This window comes from Scatophagus argus, chromosome 8, assembly GCF_020382885.2.
Source record: "Scatophagus argus isolate fScaArg1 chromosome 8, fScaArg1.pri, whole genome shotgun sequence".
In the NCBI taxonomy this organism is placed as follows: domain Eukaryota; kingdom Metazoa; phylum Chordata; class Actinopteri; family Scatophagidae; genus Scatophagus; species Scatophagus argus.
The window spans coordinates 4230315-4247803 of NC_058500.1; the positions used below are offsets into that span (position 1 = coordinate 4230315).

General features: G+C 43.6%; 1 protein-coding gene across 4 annotated transcripts in view; it reads right to left on the reverse strand.

The window, feature by feature from the left end:
* hspg2 (heparan sulfate proteoglycan 2) overlaps nucleotides 1–17489 on the reverse strand; it is an 85822-nt gene that overhangs the window by 24424 nt on the left and 43909 nt on the right. For 2 of the 4 annotated variants that reach the window (XM_046398138.1, XM_046398136.1), the window contains exons 19-48: nucleotides 17287–17373; nucleotides 16955–17013; nucleotides 16616–16677; nucleotides 16341–16481; nucleotides 15963–16136; nucleotides 15496–15675; nucleotides 15274–15392; nucleotides 15043–15154; nucleotides 14457–14570; nucleotides 14152–14279; nucleotides 13875–13961; nucleotides 8841–8911; nucleotides 8580–8647; nucleotides 8358–8498; nucleotides 7496–7687; nucleotides 7152–7190; nucleotides 6599–6706; nucleotides 5815–6108; nucleotides 5669–5710; nucleotides 4756–4839; nucleotides 3509–3601; nucleotides 3328–3420; nucleotides 2887–3117; nucleotides 2651–2764; nucleotides 2425–2552; nucleotides 1880–1966; nucleotides 1611–1669; nucleotides 853–1017; nucleotides 635–745; nucleotides 114–214 (exon numbers count right to left, since the gene is read on the reverse strand). In XM_046398138.1, the coding sequence (XP_046254094.1) occupies nucleotides 114–214; nucleotides 635–745; nucleotides 853–1017; nucleotides 1611–1669; nucleotides 1880–1966; nucleotides 2425–2552; nucleotides 2651–2764; nucleotides 2887–3117; nucleotides 3328–3420; nucleotides 3509–3601; nucleotides 4756–4839; nucleotides 5669–5710; nucleotides 5815–6108; nucleotides 6599–6706; nucleotides 7152–7190; nucleotides 7496–7687; nucleotides 8358–8498; nucleotides 8580–8647; nucleotides 8841–8911; nucleotides 13875–13961; nucleotides 14152–14279; nucleotides 14457–14570; nucleotides 15043–15154; nucleotides 15274–15392; nucleotides 15496–15675; nucleotides 15963–16136; nucleotides 16341–16481; nucleotides 16616–16677; nucleotides 16955–17013; nucleotides 17287–17373 (3484 nt within the window). The remainder of the gene's footprint in view (nucleotides 1–113; nucleotides 215–634; nucleotides 746–852; nucleotides 1018–1610; nucleotides 1670–1879; nucleotides 1967–2424; nucleotides 2553–2650; nucleotides 2765–2886; nucleotides 3118–3327; nucleotides 3421–3508; nucleotides 3602–4755; nucleotides 4840–5668; nucleotides 5711–5814; nucleotides 6109–6598; nucleotides 6707–7151; nucleotides 7191–7495; nucleotides 7688–8357; nucleotides 8499–8579; nucleotides 8648–8840; nucleotides 8912–13874; nucleotides 13962–14151; nucleotides 14280–14456; nucleotides 14571–15042; nucleotides 15155–15273; nucleotides 15393–15495; nucleotides 15676–15962; nucleotides 16137–16340; nucleotides 16482–16615; nucleotides 16678–16954; nucleotides 17014–17286; nucleotides 17374–17489) is intronic. The other 2 variants (XM_046398140.1, XM_046398139.1) reach the window with 1 other exon arrangement.

Here is a 17489-nt window from a genome sequence, read left to right on the forward strand (position 1 = left end):
GCTGGGCTGCAGACCAAATATAAATGTTGTGCTGAACATGTCAAACTCTTCTCAGAAACGTACGGATATTTATTAATAAAAAATAATTAAGTAACATAACAATGATCACCTACCTTGCTCTTTGCCGTGCAGATGAAGCTGATGGTAGATCCCACCCTGACAGTCTGGGATTTGGGCTCCTCAACTGTCACCTCAATGGGTTTGGTTTGGACATCTGGTGAAACAGAGTTTAGTTTATTATAATTATAAACTAAATTAAACTTGCTAGTACATGCTAGAAAAAATCTAAAATTTTTGTGAAGTTTTGTATGTGTTAACACCAGTAAAACACCTTTCATTCTTTTTTCATTGATGAAGCCAGACGTGGAATGTAAATTTGAAGTTGATAAACAGCTGAGAAATGTTTTAACTGAAGCTTAAGTTATGCATATCTTGTGCCAACACCCTCAATACTCCAAATACCGAGAATGAACCACACCACAGTCAGCTAAACTGAAGAACAAGGTCTTCCATAATCTGTGCATAAACAAACCCATGTGTGAAACCGGGGATGGTATCTGTTTGGAGTGCTGCAATAAGCTGCATTAGCTGGGAAAAACACTATTTGCCAAGATGGCGGTGAAATCATACGCACCTGTGACAACAATTTCAGCACGGCTCCTGTTGGTACTGTGCTGGTCCCGGCAGGTACAAATGTAGATGCCGGCATCACTTGGCTGGACACTGGGGAAGTACAGCTCTGCTCCTGCACACACAGATGAGCAACATGTGTTCACACGTAACATGTTGTTGCGGATCAATTATATGCAGTTTGCATATGCAGAACAGTTAAATCAAAACCACGTCATGTACCTTGTCTGCGTCTGTCAGCACTGCCAGAGATGGATCGTCCATCCTCTCTGGACCAGAAGAAATAGTGTGGAGGATTGCCAGACACCTGACATCGGAGAGTGACAGGGCCGCCTTTGGATGCCAAGACTCTCTCTGGATAAACCTTCACCACCAAGGAGGCTGCAGCTGCAAAGTGCAAAGTCATAACAAAATCATCAGCAAACTTGGTCAGGGTTGTGTTTAAAGGAGTAAGTAGACATTTTGAGAAACATGCTTATTCACTTTCTTCCTCAGAATCCAAAATTCAACTATTAGCACCTCAAACCTGTTGCTACGACGTTATGTAAAGCCCTTTGAGACAAACTGCTTGTAAAAATGTGCTATACAAATAAAGTTGTCTTGTCTTGTCTTGTCCTGCACTGGGGCACAGTCATGCTGGAAGAGAAAAGGGCCTTCAACAAACTGCTGCCACAAAGTTGGAAGCATAGCATTGTCCAAAATGTCTTGGTATGCTGAAGCATTAAGATTTCCCCTCACTGGAAGTCAGGGGCCGACCCAAACCCTGAGAAACAGCCCCATACCACACCTGAATCCAACAATGAAGAGGTCTGTTCCGATACTCTTGTCCATATAGTGCACCTGATATAAACATTTTCGGCAGCTTTGTGTTACAGTAAATATTAACACTGAGCACACGCACAGCACATTCTATCATGAACATCACGACTGTTTAGTCAGACATCTAAATCCATCTGGTTGTTAATTAACATCCAGCTTACCATCGTATGGACGACACTTCTCTCTCTCCTGAGGGTTGCCAACATATCCAGGAGCACAACTGATGATGGCAAAAAACAGACATAGAAACAAGACTCAACTACTCAGTTAAGTGTTTCATCCAGCTCAAGTTTAGATCGAAATTCTTGTCATGTCACTCGTGAACTGGTGAAAATTGCAATATTAAGTCCAATTTATTGAATAAAAGTACTTGAAATAATTTTGGAAAGTATTTCGACCCACGTCAAGAGAACACACTGGGTTAACTAACCGTTCGCAGTACTGGCCAGTGTACCCGGGCTGACAGGCGGTGCACTGGTAGCCTCCATTTCCAAGGCTCTCACAGGTGGGGGAGAACCTGTAACCAGAGACAAGAAACGTTTTAGAGCAGAAACAAGGTTTGATATCAACCAAACCTAACAAGCATGTTAGTGTCACATTCATCTTTTGTTCTGAATTGACTGGAAAAATATATTTCTAAAGTAAATTTCAAGTGTCTCAAGAACTGTTCCGTTGTTCTTACTGGAACAGTTTCATTTTTTTTGACACGCCAGAATGTCTTCAGTATGCTGTAGCTTTTTTACCCACACAAAATTCCTCACTCATTTAAATGCAATGAGTGAGGATATAAAATGTGATGATTTCAGCAGAAAAGCAGATTCACAATCTTACATATTAGTTGGCGAGAAATGTGTTAATAACAGCAATGAATCCCAAATTTTCAAGACAGCAGAATTTGCTGTAAACAAGAGGAAGGAGTCTTGAGCTATAAATGGATGTGGAATGTGAGGTCTTGGTGTCTGTGCCATGACTCACTGGTTGTCTGGGTCAGTGTGAGGACAGGCGCAGGGTTGGCAGTCCTCTGGAGTGCCAACAGTGGGGTCACCAAAGAAGCCAGGAGCACACTGCTCACAGAGCTCCCCCTGGGTGTTATGCAGGCAGCTCTGGAAGGCGAAAAACATCGTGCTTAGAGATCTGTTCATCTCATCAGGGTGGGATAATGTAGCCACAAACGGGCCAGCGTCAGCCTGCTGCTTCATACCGTGCAGATGCCAGTCTCAGGGTGGCAGGAGTCAGAGTGGCCGTTACATTCACAGAGCTCACAGTGTCCCAGGTACAAACCTCCGCCCGTGCGAGTATATCCAGGTGCACAGTCCTTTAACAGACATTGTGAGTTAGAATCATGAATCACCAAATATCATTTTAATGAAGCACAATGAGCCTGCATTGCTTCCAGCGAAGTCAACAATTATTCATTCATCCAGAATGAATGAGTACCTGGCAAGAGAGTCCCTGGTATCCAGGTGGGCAGCGGCACTGCTCCACCTCCAGCGCCTGTGCCAAGCCACTGTAGTTAGGCACTGCAACTTCCATGCTGATATCAAATATGCTGGAGGATCGCATCTCATTGGAGTAGGATGCTCGAATAAGGATGTCATCCAGATCGGCCAAAACCATCATCAGGTGCTCTCGGGTGGCGGGCATGCCGTCAGGACGACGCCAGTTTTCCTGAGAGACAAAAAGAAAGCTAATTGTTGAATTAAGTGTATTTTAATTCATCATTGATAAAAAAAAAATCAATAATTAATTTATTCCTGGAGGAAACCCGTTGTTTTGCTTGCCCTGATCTTGTCTCACTGGTCACTTCCACAGACCAGACGCTTGCTGTCACACCTTCTGTTCACCACGCTAACCGCAGTGTTGTTACAAACTGCTCACCTCTTTGAAGACAACCTCAAACTGCTGAGTCTCCCTGCTGCCCTGCTGCCTCCTCTGCCAGGGCTGACGAGCGACCAGCGTGATGTCGTTACCCTACGGGGACAACACTGACAGGTCAGTAGAAGCTACAAATGCATGTAACCGCGAGTGAAACAGTGAAGCAGCATGAGACCATACTCACAATAATCTGAACGTCGCCATCATCAAGTACTGTTCCTCTTGGACCAGCCACGTAAGAGATGGTGTACTTAAGCTTGCCACCGTATGAACCCACCTAAAACACGTTTAGTAAGGAAGAGGCTTTACATATTATGCCAGGTCAAACACGACTAGCATCAATGTCAAATGGCTTCCTATAGCGGCCCAGTGTGTCGAATCCAATGTACTAGAAGTCTGTGAAAGAGCACACTTATTTTAAAACATGTTACAGTAACCATGTAAACAGGATTTACCTGTCATGGGGAGCGCTACTCAGCCTGTGAAAACAGTTGGTTAATGTCTTCTGGGGTTTTGGGTGGAGAAAGAAACCCAGATGATGTCATAGGGAGGTCATCAGCATGACCTGAGTCTGAGTTGAAGCCTAAAACTTGAGGCAAGTGTTTTGACAGAAGTGGGCATATACAACGCAAAGGACTACTCACTAAATCTGCCACACAGGGGATTTATGGGAAATGTAAGAGCTCGACCCAGGCTAAAGTCAGGATATCTCGGGCTCTGCTTCGATTGGCTGTTGCTGCTCCTTCGTTTGATTTGACTATTCTTTTTTCTTTGTTGTCACCTTGCAGGTTCCCTAATTTTATGGAAGCGTAATGCTAAATCCTTAGAGAAGAATACTTGTGATGAACAATGTAGAAGTGACGTCTTCACATTGCTCCAGCCAACCAACGGTCCAAAAGACAAGTGGGTTTACCATCATAATTGACAAAGAAAAGCAGCAAATCTTTACTTTTAAGAAGCTGCAGCCAGCAAATGTTGGACAATTATTAAGCAATTCAATTCAAATTGACTATCAAAATAGCTGGCTATTAATATACTTTGTTTAGCCTAACTGATTAATCAACTAACTGTTCTACATATGAGTAGTATATAAGTATAACTTCTTGTTTCTATTTCTAATTGTATGTAAAAATGGAGTGTGTGTGAACTATGAGCCAAAACACAAAAATTTCTCATGGCAACATGGAGCAAGCCTCTCTTTCTACAGAGGAGGAATGCAGAACACAAAGTCAAGAGGACACTTGGAGGAAGGATTTGGACAAACTTAAAAGGCAATAGGGAGTGTGGACGTGAGGGGCTGTGTAGAAGGGACATCGAGGGCTGAGGGATCAAGGGGAGACTGGAGGATACTAAAAGTGTTGTATTTTCTGTGCTCCCAATGGGACAACCAAAGGTCAGGAGGGGACGTCACACCAAAGTTTTCACAGTTACCTTGTCCCCTGTGAACTTCGCTGGGAGCTGCCAGTAGAGCAGATCATCCTGGTGCAAGGTGAAACCTTTGTAGACCAAAGCGTACTGAGAGGCAGGGGAGGAAGGAGAGGCATAAGAAAATAAGCCACAGATGGAGAGAGAGGCAGCGAGACTGAATCATAAGCAGGCAGAGAAGCAGCACAAGCAGGCACGCATGCCGAAGGGTGAAGAAACAACGCACAAACGTGTGACATCCAGATAAACTACATGTTCTCTAGTAGGAGTGTTACTAAAGGCTCCACTGACAGTTTGATAGCAACACAGAAGTCGCACTGTGCCTTGTTTGACAACTAAAACAACAACTTCCACTGTCAATAATGAAAAAAATGACAGCCTCTCAATGAGGCACATCTTAAGAGACAGAAGTATAATGACAGACTACTGTAAAACCAAAGTTTCTCTCAAGTGGACAATTACAGTGACAGCGCTGAGTGGGTGCTACTTGTTTAACAATGGAAACCACCCAGTCAAGCACTGCAATCATGTGAATCATCCAAGCTTTGGTAACTTTAAACTAAGTATATTCTGCATTACATCAGTAGATCATAATTTTAATCTGTTAGGTGCTGTTTCGAGTTTGTCAACTACACATTAACTGCCCTGGACAAATGGAGGACAGCTGGTTGTTAATTAATTTTTTAAGCTTTACTTTCAAAGACAGCCTCACACTTCAGTTTGCTGCCTTTCGGCCAGTCTCTGTGCTACTGTCTGCCTTGCTATTTTTTACAGAAGTGATTGTGTAGATGAAACACCAGATTTTGTAAAGAATCAAGCACTCTTCAAGAATCCTATTTGAATTCAAGCACATTCCAAACCTTGAAAACATAATGATCAAAAATAAGCACTTTCCAAATTTTCAAGAGTTTGCACAAACCCTGCCAGAAGTACTAGAAGTCTTCCTCACTGTGTTCTTGGTCTGTTGATCGTGGCCAGACCGCAAACAGAAATACAAGCAGTTATCAATATTATCAAGAAACAAAAAAGGCTTGTAAACCTTGTGAGTTCTCCGACTGAGTGTACCTGCAGACGAGGCGCATGGCCTGGGGAATAGGGTTGGGGTCTAGTTGGTCTAACTGAAGAGGAGATACCAGACGGAGGAGAAGGGGGACTCAGGTTACGCAAAGACCATCGAGAGGAGGAAGATGACGTTGGGACCCGAGAAGAAGAAGAAGAAGAAGAAGCAGAGGAAGAAGAGGAAGAGAAAGAGGAGGAGGATTTAGAGTAAGAGGGAAAGAAGGGAGGAGAACCAGCTCGTCCATTGGAGAAGTTAGAGAGGAGCGCCCAGACCTCATCGTCCAGCTGTCTGACATCAGTCTGAGGAGGCGGAAAAGTAGGGCACCGGAGATATACAAGTTACATAATGATGGTAACAGTCAAAATAACGGATACCAGGTTTAGAATTTAGCTCTTCCACGACGTGATGTACATCACTGCAGGTGAACATGCTCAGTCATGCTTTTTTGCTTATGATGCTTGGATGCGCTGTGCAAGAAAACTCTGGTGAACTGCTGTCACTCCCAACAGTGGGATCACTCAGGGAACAACATATATCAACAAGTTATTGCACTTCAGGAACTCTCCAGAGGCTTTTCATACCGACTCCGACTTCTTTGAATTCACACACATGCAAACGCAGAATCTGACAACATGCTACTGCTCATCAGAACGAGGTGATTCGACATGCTGTTACATCTGTGAGGGAACTTATCTCCATAGATGTCCACAAACTCTCACCGTGCATTGAGTGCTCTCATTAGATGTGTGAATGTTGCCTTCACTACGACAGTCCGTTCAAACCAAATACCTTTTGGCTAGCTCTTTTGGATCTGTGGGTGTCTTTACGTTCAGAGGCCATTAGGTTCCAAATGGAAGCATCCTTCTTTAGCTGCTCCTCTGGCAAGTGCAAGTCACTCTAATGACGTGGAGAAAGCAAGCTCTTTGATCATTTTCCTTATCACTGAGCTGATGGTATGGCAGCGTTATTCGAGCAAAGTTAAACTGTATGAAGCTCTTTAATGGACCATTAATGATCAATCCGTTTACATGGCTCATGTGATGTGGAGCAGAAAGCAGTTTCTGCATGCACAAAGCACTGCGATGTAAGTGGTCAAATCCAGACAATTAACATCCACCTTCAGCTGCAGACTGCATACATGACTTTAAAATACCATGCTACAGGAACAAGTGAAACCATAAAACATGTATCCATAATGTACGACTATGCACCAGATAAAAAATTACAACGGCATTCAGAGTATCACACATTGCCACAACACCAGTTACTTCAAACATGCCAGACAACACTGTACTTCAAGCTGCTGTCATAACATGACCACCACTGACTGGCATCACTTTACCTGCTCTGCTCGTTTCATGCGAGCAAAGTAAGAATCTTTCTGCAGAAAGTGGAAGGGGGGAAACACAAAAGATGGACAGCTATGTTATATTACTTTAACCTTATGAACACACAGATTTAAGCAGATGAAACGAAAGCCGGAGGGATGAGGCACAGAGATTGAAAAGAAAGATTGGCGGAGGCTTGAAGTAAGATGAAGCAGCAAAATGAAAAGCAGCAATAGAAAAAGAGTGGTCTACAAGTTTCTGATGAGTGCTGCTCAGCCCTTGCATCATTAAGGGGTTCAGGGTTTTGCTTGGGCTACTTCCACTGACTTAGCCGCAGTATGTGTTCTTTGACACTGACCTTGTCTCCCTGGTAGACCCCTGGAAGCTGCCAGTAATGAGGCTCCTGTCCTACGTAGTCAAAGTTGCTGTAAGACAGCTGAGTGCCTTCAGTGGAAACCTCCACAGTGAATCCTGTGGAGATGCGGTTGGTGCGTTGTCGGTTCACCAGAGCGAATCCCTGGAAGTTCCCTGGAGCAAAGACTGAGGACACCTGCAGGAGCACATTTTAAATCGCAATCAAGCTCCAGCAGGAGAATTTTCATTATGTGATTGCTTCACTTTGCTGAATGCATGAACACTTTTTGTGAAAGCTATCAGCAGCTATCTAAAAAGAAAAATAAACCAGACTTAAGTTTTTAAACTTGTTTTGACCCTCAGAGATAAATTAAGTTCAAGACTCAAAAACTGGGCTGATTGTGGTTCGAGACAGATGACGCATCAACGTATATTTGCATTTCTTGTGCTGACATCAAACAACTGACTCATCACTTCCACTGGTTGCTGATAATTTTCTTAGTCATAAATCTAAGAAGAAAAAGTTCTAAACCAGTTCTAAACTTCGGGAAAAATAATAAAAAAGGTAATACTACAGAAACCAGGGGTGGGGAGCGCTAGTGTTGCCAGGCATGTAGAAAGCAACTATTCAGTGGTTTAAAAACTTATAACTGACACTATCCCTCGATACTCTTTAGAGACTTACTCAAAAGTAAAGTTAATATGTGATCTTGCAGTCTTCATATAGGAGACTAGTCAAAAGTGGTTGGCTTTATCTGACGCAAATCAACATTTGGTTGGTTGTTCAGAGGTTTAAAAGACCTTTTCCTGAAGTATTAACCATTGCACTGTCACTCATTGTGTCAGGTACCACTCTAAGGCCTTACCAGGTCTCTGTAGTATGTGGAGCTGGAGCACTGCTGAGTGACGCCCATACAGAAACAGGACAGGCAGCCATCTTTGTTTCCCGAGCTGAGATGGAAGGTTCCAGACTTACAGCTGGAGCAAGATGGGCCTTCGACGTTCATCTGCCACACAGCATCAAGATAATTAGATACAAGACAACCAGTCCATTCTGGTCTTTCAAATACATGTCTTTGTTTGATCACCTTGCAGCGGCACACACCACCACCATTGCACCCTTCACTTCCTCTTTGGTCGCAGTTATAGCAATTACCTGTAATGGGGCAATCAAAAAGATCATTACAGTATGCACCAGCTTTTTAATATGAAATTAAATTCATATTGATGACATGAACAGTCTTTGCAGCTTTGAGTCTTTGCAACTTCAATAAACATAATCAGATACAGAACAAGCCAGAAGATGCAACCATATCTGCCATACTCATGAATCAATATACTATATGTACCATTGACTTCATTACTGCCAACAGTACATCTCTGTCCAAGCAGTGGGTTGCCAGTGTATCCTACGGCACATCTGAAATAAAAACAGACAACGCGTTTTAAGTAAATATTTCCAGTCAAGGAGGATACAAGTCTTTACCCAATGCACAAAGAGGCAGGAAGCTGGGAAATCTGCAAGAGGTGATACATTTGATGAATATTGTCCCTCTGGGAGTCTGCTTGACCCAAGGCAGATGTCAAACATAGAACAAAGGACTGAGTCATTCAGACAAAGAACATACGTATGTTTCTGTTATTCCAAATAGTCTTACATCCACACGACCTAACAGACACCCAGCTCTTGCACTGAACACAAAAGGTTTTCCCAGAGAAAATAGATCATGAAACACTGGCTGCACTGGAGATGGATGAAGCGTTGCTGCCAAAACATTCAACATGTCTCAGATGTTGATTCCATCTCTCATACGAGCCTGATACAGCTGAAACTGAGGAACACCTTTACACAGAAACAGACACATTACCACAAAATAAAAGTTTCACAAAAACATAACAGTTATGAGAAAAAAACAGATAGAATGAGCTGTAGAAGAAGCTGCTAAGCTACTAAAGAGGAAGGTTATTTGTGATACTGTGGCACAGCAAAGCAAAATGCCTTCAACCCAAGCAAACAATGCCACTGCCACCAGAGCAAAGGCTAATCCAACCACAGGTCTGTGCAGGTCGCCCTGAGGGCAACTGCTGTCAGTCTTACCTCACCTGTCCTCAGGCAGGTCCGCAGGTCAACAGCCAACAAGAGGACTTCCATGCTATGAATATACGTTGGGAAACCCTATTGAAACTAACTCCTGATATGTACAGTACTCTTTTACGTGTGGTTAACTCAGTCATTCCATTCAGTGTTGTTTTTTAGATTTAAAGATAAGGATGATTCTTGTTACACAGGTGAATAGAAAATACATCAAAATAGATATGGTCATGAAAAATGCTAAAAATGTTCATAACTAAAGGCTATCAGAAAAGACATACAGCTCATGATGAACACAACACAACGATGTGGTCTCATATCACACAATTACACTTAAAAATCTGATAAACAAAAAATGATACAGATATGACATGGAAAACTGTGTCTATACATTCCTATTTTTTTTCCAAGTGCTAATGAATATACATATTACAGTTCTTCAGTGACACGCCAAAACATGGCCCCCACTAGTGGAAATTCTGTAAGGTAAATACCCACTGCCTTGGACTTTAAACTGCTGTCCACCTTTCATGAAACTGACGATGGACAGGCATGGTCTCCAGAACATAAATGCAGTTGTTTTCAGGAGCATCTGATCTTTTATATGTATAGTACCAAAATATTAGCAACAAAAGTGATTTTAAAATGTATCATTTGCAGTAACATATCATGCTTCACAGAGGATGATCCCCTTCCAATCACCATGAGCTTCCTGGTGGTATAAGCCCACATGTAAAATGATGTAATACAAAGGACATACTGGAATTTTGTCATTAGGACACCTTATAACTTAACTGTCAGAATACCATAAAATTTGCTTAACATGTTGATGTTCCCTAATCCAACAGAGGGAGACTACAGCCCTGCTAGCAGCTAACCTAAATGCTATTACTGATGATTATCAGGTATAATTTTTACCATATTAGCTTAGCTGACATACCAACCCAAGTTAGCACTTAACACAAAAATTCAACTAATACTGATGGGAATATCGTTAGTTTTCCAAGTATTTGGTTATTGGACAAATATTGAGCTTCATCCTCTGGGGACCATAAATGTCTCTAACAAATTTCATGGCAGCAGTCTGAATAGACATGGTGGTCTCTCTTTCAACTTTTTCATATTGATGCTTATAATTGTCACTGCAGCATGTATGGCCACTAGTGGGGTGCTAGATTGTTCAACTTGTCTGTAACATACTTGTTCTTCATCCAGTGAAGAAGAAATTTAGACTAGAGACAATCTTAAAAATAAAAACCAAAATGTAGAGCATATAGAATTCAGCAAAGAAAGCAGACACTGCAAACGTCACATTTTCTTAAAATCACAGGCGTGTGGAGGTGTAACACACACCAGCAGGAACACTGGTACAGACATACTCATGTGAATGCAGGAAGACTGGAACTGAAATGGTTGGGCGTGACGTGAGGTAGTCTGGCCATAAGACAATATATACACACAAGAGGTACTGATGCTAAGGTATCTCTTCATAGCAGCATTTTGTGCAATAGTTCTAATTATAATAAAATACACCTTAAAAGCCATTAGTATCAACGTCATAACACCAAATCAGGATGGCATCAAACATCTGGGAAGTCCCTCTGAGACAACACAGTGTCATAAAATCAGTCCCTTCATAAAGTTCCATTGGTTGCAGTAACAGACATAAATATCAGGACCAGAGCCTTGGTATAGATAACAGTGGGAAAAAACTATCAAACACATCATTCCTTAGTAATCAGGGATAATTTTGATAGGAATGGCCAGCCTTCCCAAGACAACATGAAGAGAACTGTCTTGATTCTTTTTCTGCTTTGCAGATTTGCGACCTCCGCTTAAGAGCTGCAGTAGATCCAAAACACGTGTATGAGGTTTTGTCTTCTGTTTCTGCTGGGGTTTTTTAGGAACTTTCTTTGCTGTAGAAGTCTTGGCTTTAGTGGTGGTTGATTTCTTTTGCACTGTAGTGTTAGACTTCTTTGCAGCAGTAGTTTTGGTAGGTTTTGTGGTGGTGACTATGTTCTTTGTTGAATTCTTTGTTTTGTGAGAGATTTTGTGTGAGTTTTTCACATTTTGGTTGTTGGAGTGTTCCTTGTGGGGCTCTGACGACTTCTTAGAATTGCCTTCTGAAAACTTCCCACCATCCTCAACCTTTTTTGGAACCGGTGCATCTGATCTAAATGCCTTGTTACGTCCAGTGTTTTTGACAGGTACTGCAGAATCTTTTTTATTGGCACGATCTGGCTTTGCAGCATTTGATTTATGAGATGGCGGCTCCAGTTGAAATTTGGTGATTGTTTCTTCTTTTTCAGTTTGTTTTGGTACTGCGTTTCTTGGCTGTGAAACACGTTTATTTGTCACAGTGGACCTCCTACCTTCTGGCCTTTTTGTTTCAGGCTTCACCGTAGCTGGAGATGCAGATTTTGAAGTAGTCCTGGGTTTATTTGGGGTGGTCTTTAACTGGATCACTGACTTTGTTGAAACTTGACTTTTTGGTGAACTAGTGACCAACCGAAGCTGTGTAATGTTTTTTAATGACTTTGTGGTGGCTGCTGGTTTGCGTTTTCTCTGTCTCTGTGGGGCAGAAGTAGTTTTGTTCCTGGGGAGGCCTGGGGTGGGTATGCTTTTGGGCACTGTGGCTCTACTTGTGAATGGTGTTCCAGGAGTGATAATTCTGACTGGAGGCTGAGGTGTTGAGTACAACGGGCGTGGGAGGACCGTGGCAAGTGAAGGCAGAGCCCTCTTTTCTTGGGGCGAACGAGAAGCGTGTCTAGCACGTTTCATCTTGTTCATTTCCTGAGCCAGGGCAGTGAAGCCATCAATCAGGATCTCCAGCCTTCCCTCCAGTCTGTTCAGGCGGGCCTCCATGTCTGTGTAGCTCTTCTCCAGCTCACTAACCTTCTTATTCTTCTCCCCAGCTGACTGGACAGCAATAAGCTCATTCAGCTGAGAGTTGAGATGACTCTGCTGGTCCTCCATACTGTGAATGCTTTCCTTCATATCAAGTGTGTTTCTTTCCAGCATGCTCAGACGCTGGTTAAAGGTGTTTAGGTGAATCCTGAGCAGGTGGTGGAAGCTGGAGTGCCTGCTCTCTGGGCTTGGTGTGAAGCGTGGTGGGATTCTGGTTGCTGACCTGTTGGGGGTGACTGAGACAATGCTCACCCCAACTGCTGTAGTGGAACGGGTAGTGAGACGGTGAGCTGCGGTGGACAGTAAAAACCTAGTAGGGATGACGGTTGTTCCTAAGGTGATAGGCATTTTGTGGTTATTGTCATCATCACCATCATCATCATCATCATCTCCACTGCCATACTGTGAAACTTCTTTTTCCCAGCTGAAATTGAATACTGCTTCAGCTCCACATCCCACAGGTAGGAGGCCTTCAATCGGCTTCTCCAGGAAGGGATCCCCACAACTGTCCGCAGAAGGCATCTCTTCTCTTAACGTCAAAACAGCAGAATCAGGCATGATGCAGGCACAGACGTTCAAACAATAAATTGCTTGTATGTTGTGTGTAACACCAAGGTCACCTCATCATCTTTGCCCTCGGAGCGGCAAAGATTGAGTAGCCAGACAGGAGTCCTCATAAATGCCACATCTACATTTATGTCATAGAGACCCAGAAAACACATTTGGTCTGTGCACAGACAGAAATCACATGAACCAACACCTTAAAATTTTGCTACAAGCAAAGCGCAAAGCTGAAGCAGAAAGCAACTTCTGAGAAGGCTTTTGGATATGAAGGAAAGGACATAAGAAAGCAAAAGTAAGACGTAAAGCCAACTAAACTGAAAGTTTCCTCAGGGCGTACAGCACTGTTTTGTCTCCACTGGTAAATTTATTTTCCACAAACACTAAAAATCTGGGTGATGACATTCTCAGTACCACAAAAGACCCTATATCCTAAAACAAAGACACATTGTTCTACCACCGCAGAAATGACCTTAAGTTTTGCAAATCAGTAAATCCAAGAAAACAATTTCCCATCAGCAGATCTGGAAAAACAGACAGTACTAAACTTCCTGGCATTTTTGAATGGGTGGCACAGATTTGTGTCTCCCATCCCTGGACTAACACCACTGTATCACAAATGCCGGAAAAAAAAAAAACAAGAGATGCAAACCACAGACATGCTTGTATCCTTTTCCTGTGGATTAAACCAGATGGTGCTGCTGCCAGCCCCTGCTAACCTTGCTGCCGGCCCACCCAGTAACCCCAAACACTAAGCAGCGTCCAGAGGACCCTGAGAGGAAGAGAGGAAAAGGAAAAGCATAAAGAGAAGGAGGGGGCGTACCTTTCACATCGCCGGCCAGTGTATCCAGGGGGACAGTTGTCACAGGTCGGCTGACCATCAGAGTCCAGATAGCACGTTGAGGAGAATCTGTGCCAACAGAGTCATCAGGACGCTCATTTGTCTCGTTTTTGATTACTTTGGGGTAGTTGAGTAAAGTGGGGTTTGAGCTGCAGCACTACACACATTTTAATTTGACTGAAATAGCTCTAAACAGAACAGTTAATCTCCACTGAATAAAACTGACAAAAGCTGAAAAGACTTAAAGACATGAACTCACTGGTTGCTGGAAGCTGTTCCAGGACAGGGGCAGGGTTGGCAGGCCTGAGAACCGCCCGTTACAGGGTTTCCATAGAAACCAGTCTTACAGCGCTCACACCGTGGCCCGGCGGTGTTATGGAGACATTGCTTTTGGTCAAGACATACACAAATAAAGAAGAGGTGAGGGTACAGTTGATCATACAGTACTCGCGAGTGACAGTTTGTTTCCACATGTCAAGATTTGCCAAGAAACCATTAGTGCATTCCGCTGCAGGGATCAAAGCAGGTTCGACGTTGACAAAGAACTGAAAGCATCAAACCTACCACACAGCTGCCGGTCTCTGGGTCACAGCTGCTGGCGTGACCATTGCAGTCACACCTCTCACAAGTGCCCAGGTAAAGGCCTGAGCTGGTCCGAGTGTAACCTTCATCGCACTCCTGCAAAGACATGGAAAAACACCTCAGGTGAGAGACAAGTGATGGCACAGAGGAATATGTCTTTGTTCCACTGCAGCAGGGAGACAGACTGCAATTATCATCAAGGGCTGTAATGGAAAAGTTAAAGACTTCAGTGTGCTATTCTTAACAAGCTTAGGCATATCTCTGCCTTTCTTCTGTCAAAGTAAAACTAGATTAAACTGACTAGTTATGAGCATTAAAGTTCAGCCTTGACCTTGGAGAAGCAGTTTGAAAGAAAAAATCTTAACACATCTTAACACAGTCAGGGTTTTTTTTCTCATTATCTTCATCAGCAAATGGTGTTTGCTCAGAAGTCATGGCTCAGCTGTACTTTCACCACACTTAGGTCATGTGATAACATATAAGCCATCTCCACAACCACTGACTCCATCAGCTAATGAACATAATGAGATGTGGATGAAAGCTCTAAAAAAGCTAGACGTTAAGCTACCTGGCAAGAAGGTCCTCTGTATCCTTGTGGGCAGGCACACTCTTCCACCTCCAGAGCACGTTCATTACCAGTAGGCTGAGGAACAGCAATGTCCATCTTGATGTCTGAGATACTATTAAACACAAAAAAGACAACAATTACCAATAAATTTTATATTTAAGTGTGGTACACTTGAGTCAATTTAAGGTATATGAATGAGATGTGCAGTGCCACAGGAAACTGTGACCATACCTGCTCTCAGCCATGTTGTCCGCATAGGTGGCCCTGATCATGAAGACGGCAACATCAGCCAGAGCCATCAGCAGGTGCTCCCGAGTACACGGCTGCCCATCAGCGCGACGCCATGCAGACTATTGGCCAGAGGGGGTGGAGGATAGAGAAGTCAGTCTACTAACACTGAGTGGGCATTCAGATTTAGCTGAAAACTACTCCCCTATGAACAGTGAAACACACCTCTCTGAAAGTCACAGTGATGGTTTGCGGAACACGCGGGAGAGGCTTGGTCTGAGAGTAGTGCTCCAGGAAGATACCATTGCCTTGGAGAACCACATCTGGCTGGCCGTCAATCACCAGTGAGCGCTGAAACGGTTCAAAGCGCACTGTGTAGCGAAGCTCCCCGCCATAGGCCGTCACCTGGTAAAGAGAAGCTCATCTTAACAAAAGTGCATAGTGGAAAGGTATTTCACCCCTATGATACTGTGGGAGCAAGTCACAAGACACCCATGTTGGGCTTGACTGTGAATTGAAGCCAAAGGTTCAAAGGATTCTCGCTGTGTGGATGAGTGCTGCCTTTTCACTTGACGACATGTCGAGGCACGAGTGGGATGGAAAGGGCAGAGATATCTGGCTCAACTAACACTTCATGGTTTTTTCCTCTCTTTTCCCCAAGCCTGCTCTCTACTTTGTTGTTCTTCTCTCACCTTATCTCCTCTGAAGCTCTCAGGCAGGACCCAGTAGTAGATGTCGTTGGGGACACTGGCGAAGGAGCGGTAGACAACTTCAGAGGGGCCCCTCTGGGAGATGCCTTCAGAGATAGTCCTAGTGTTGGCACCATTGGAGAGGGAGAAGAGCTGCCCGTTCACCCCTCCTCTCACCTGAGAGACACAAACAATTGTCTGAATGAGATGTGAACTGAGATTCACATGTGATCCCACTTGAGCACAATCACTGTTTGCACACTGCTTCTCACAATTTAGTATTTAAAGGCATTTGCTGATAGAGCACGAATGCACAAATACCAAGTCAAACCTTGATAGCCCCCCCAACCCCCCCTTGCCATTAGTATCCTGGCAACCTGCCTGATCTCTACTCCAAGTGGAGCTGGCGCACTGCTTTGTCACACCCATGCAGAAACAGCGTAGACAGCCTTCAGGGTTGGCCTCTGACAGGTGGAAGAACCCGGGCTTGCACTCGTCACACAGAGCGCCTGCCACGTTGTTCTGCACATACACACAGGAACAAACACATATGCATATGCAATATGCCGGTCATTTCTCTCATGGAAGAAAAAAATGAATTAAACAGTTAGAATATAATCCTAATAATCCATTTAGCAGTGTTCCATACTGCATACCTTGCAGCTGCATGGTCTGCTGCTGGAGCTGATAATTCCTCTGTTATCACACCTTGAGCTTTCTGCAGGGAGAGAGCAGTGGAAAAGAAGATGACGAATGGTGAAAGGTTAGAGGAAAGTGCACCTGGGAGTGTTCCAGCTACTCTGCATACCTGAGCCATGACCACATACTGCAGTGTACTGCATAACCAGGGGGGAAAAACTATGGCAATCATTACACAAGGTTAAGGCCCCCTTGTAGTCATACTCCTGGATGACTGCAGGTGCAGCGTCTGTCTGTTTCATGTCTGGAAATGAGAACTTGAAAAATGTTGGTGCATTTGTTGAAGGTATACTCACGGTTAGGAACACATTTTCCATTAGGCAGGAGAGGGTTACCCTCGTAACCAGCTGCACATCTAAAATAAAACAAAAATGCGAGGGATACTGTATGATTGACCTGTTTACCACACTGCCTGTTAAAGGCAGTCAACCTTAATTCCTCACAACCAGACCGTTTGGTGTGTTGTTTGTTTCTCTGTAGTTCTAAGTTGCTTTCTACACTTCAAGTGTTGCTGGGGTCTTGTGCTTGAAATCCTTTCGCTACCATTTCTTAGAAACCATATTACTACCATTTCCAAGCTATTTAAACTGTAACTTAAAAGCACAGTTGATGATATCCGATTCCTCACTTTTCACAGCGTCTTCCTGTATAGCCAGGCCTGCAGGCATCACATGTTGGCTGTTGGTCAACATCCACGAAGCAGGTGTCAGAAAACCTACACAGCCCAACAAAAAGCCAACAAAAAGTTACAACAAAACAAAACAGTGTTTCGGTGAGTGACACGCTGAAATAATAAAAACAAAATGTAGAGTGAAACTGCTTGTTCATCCC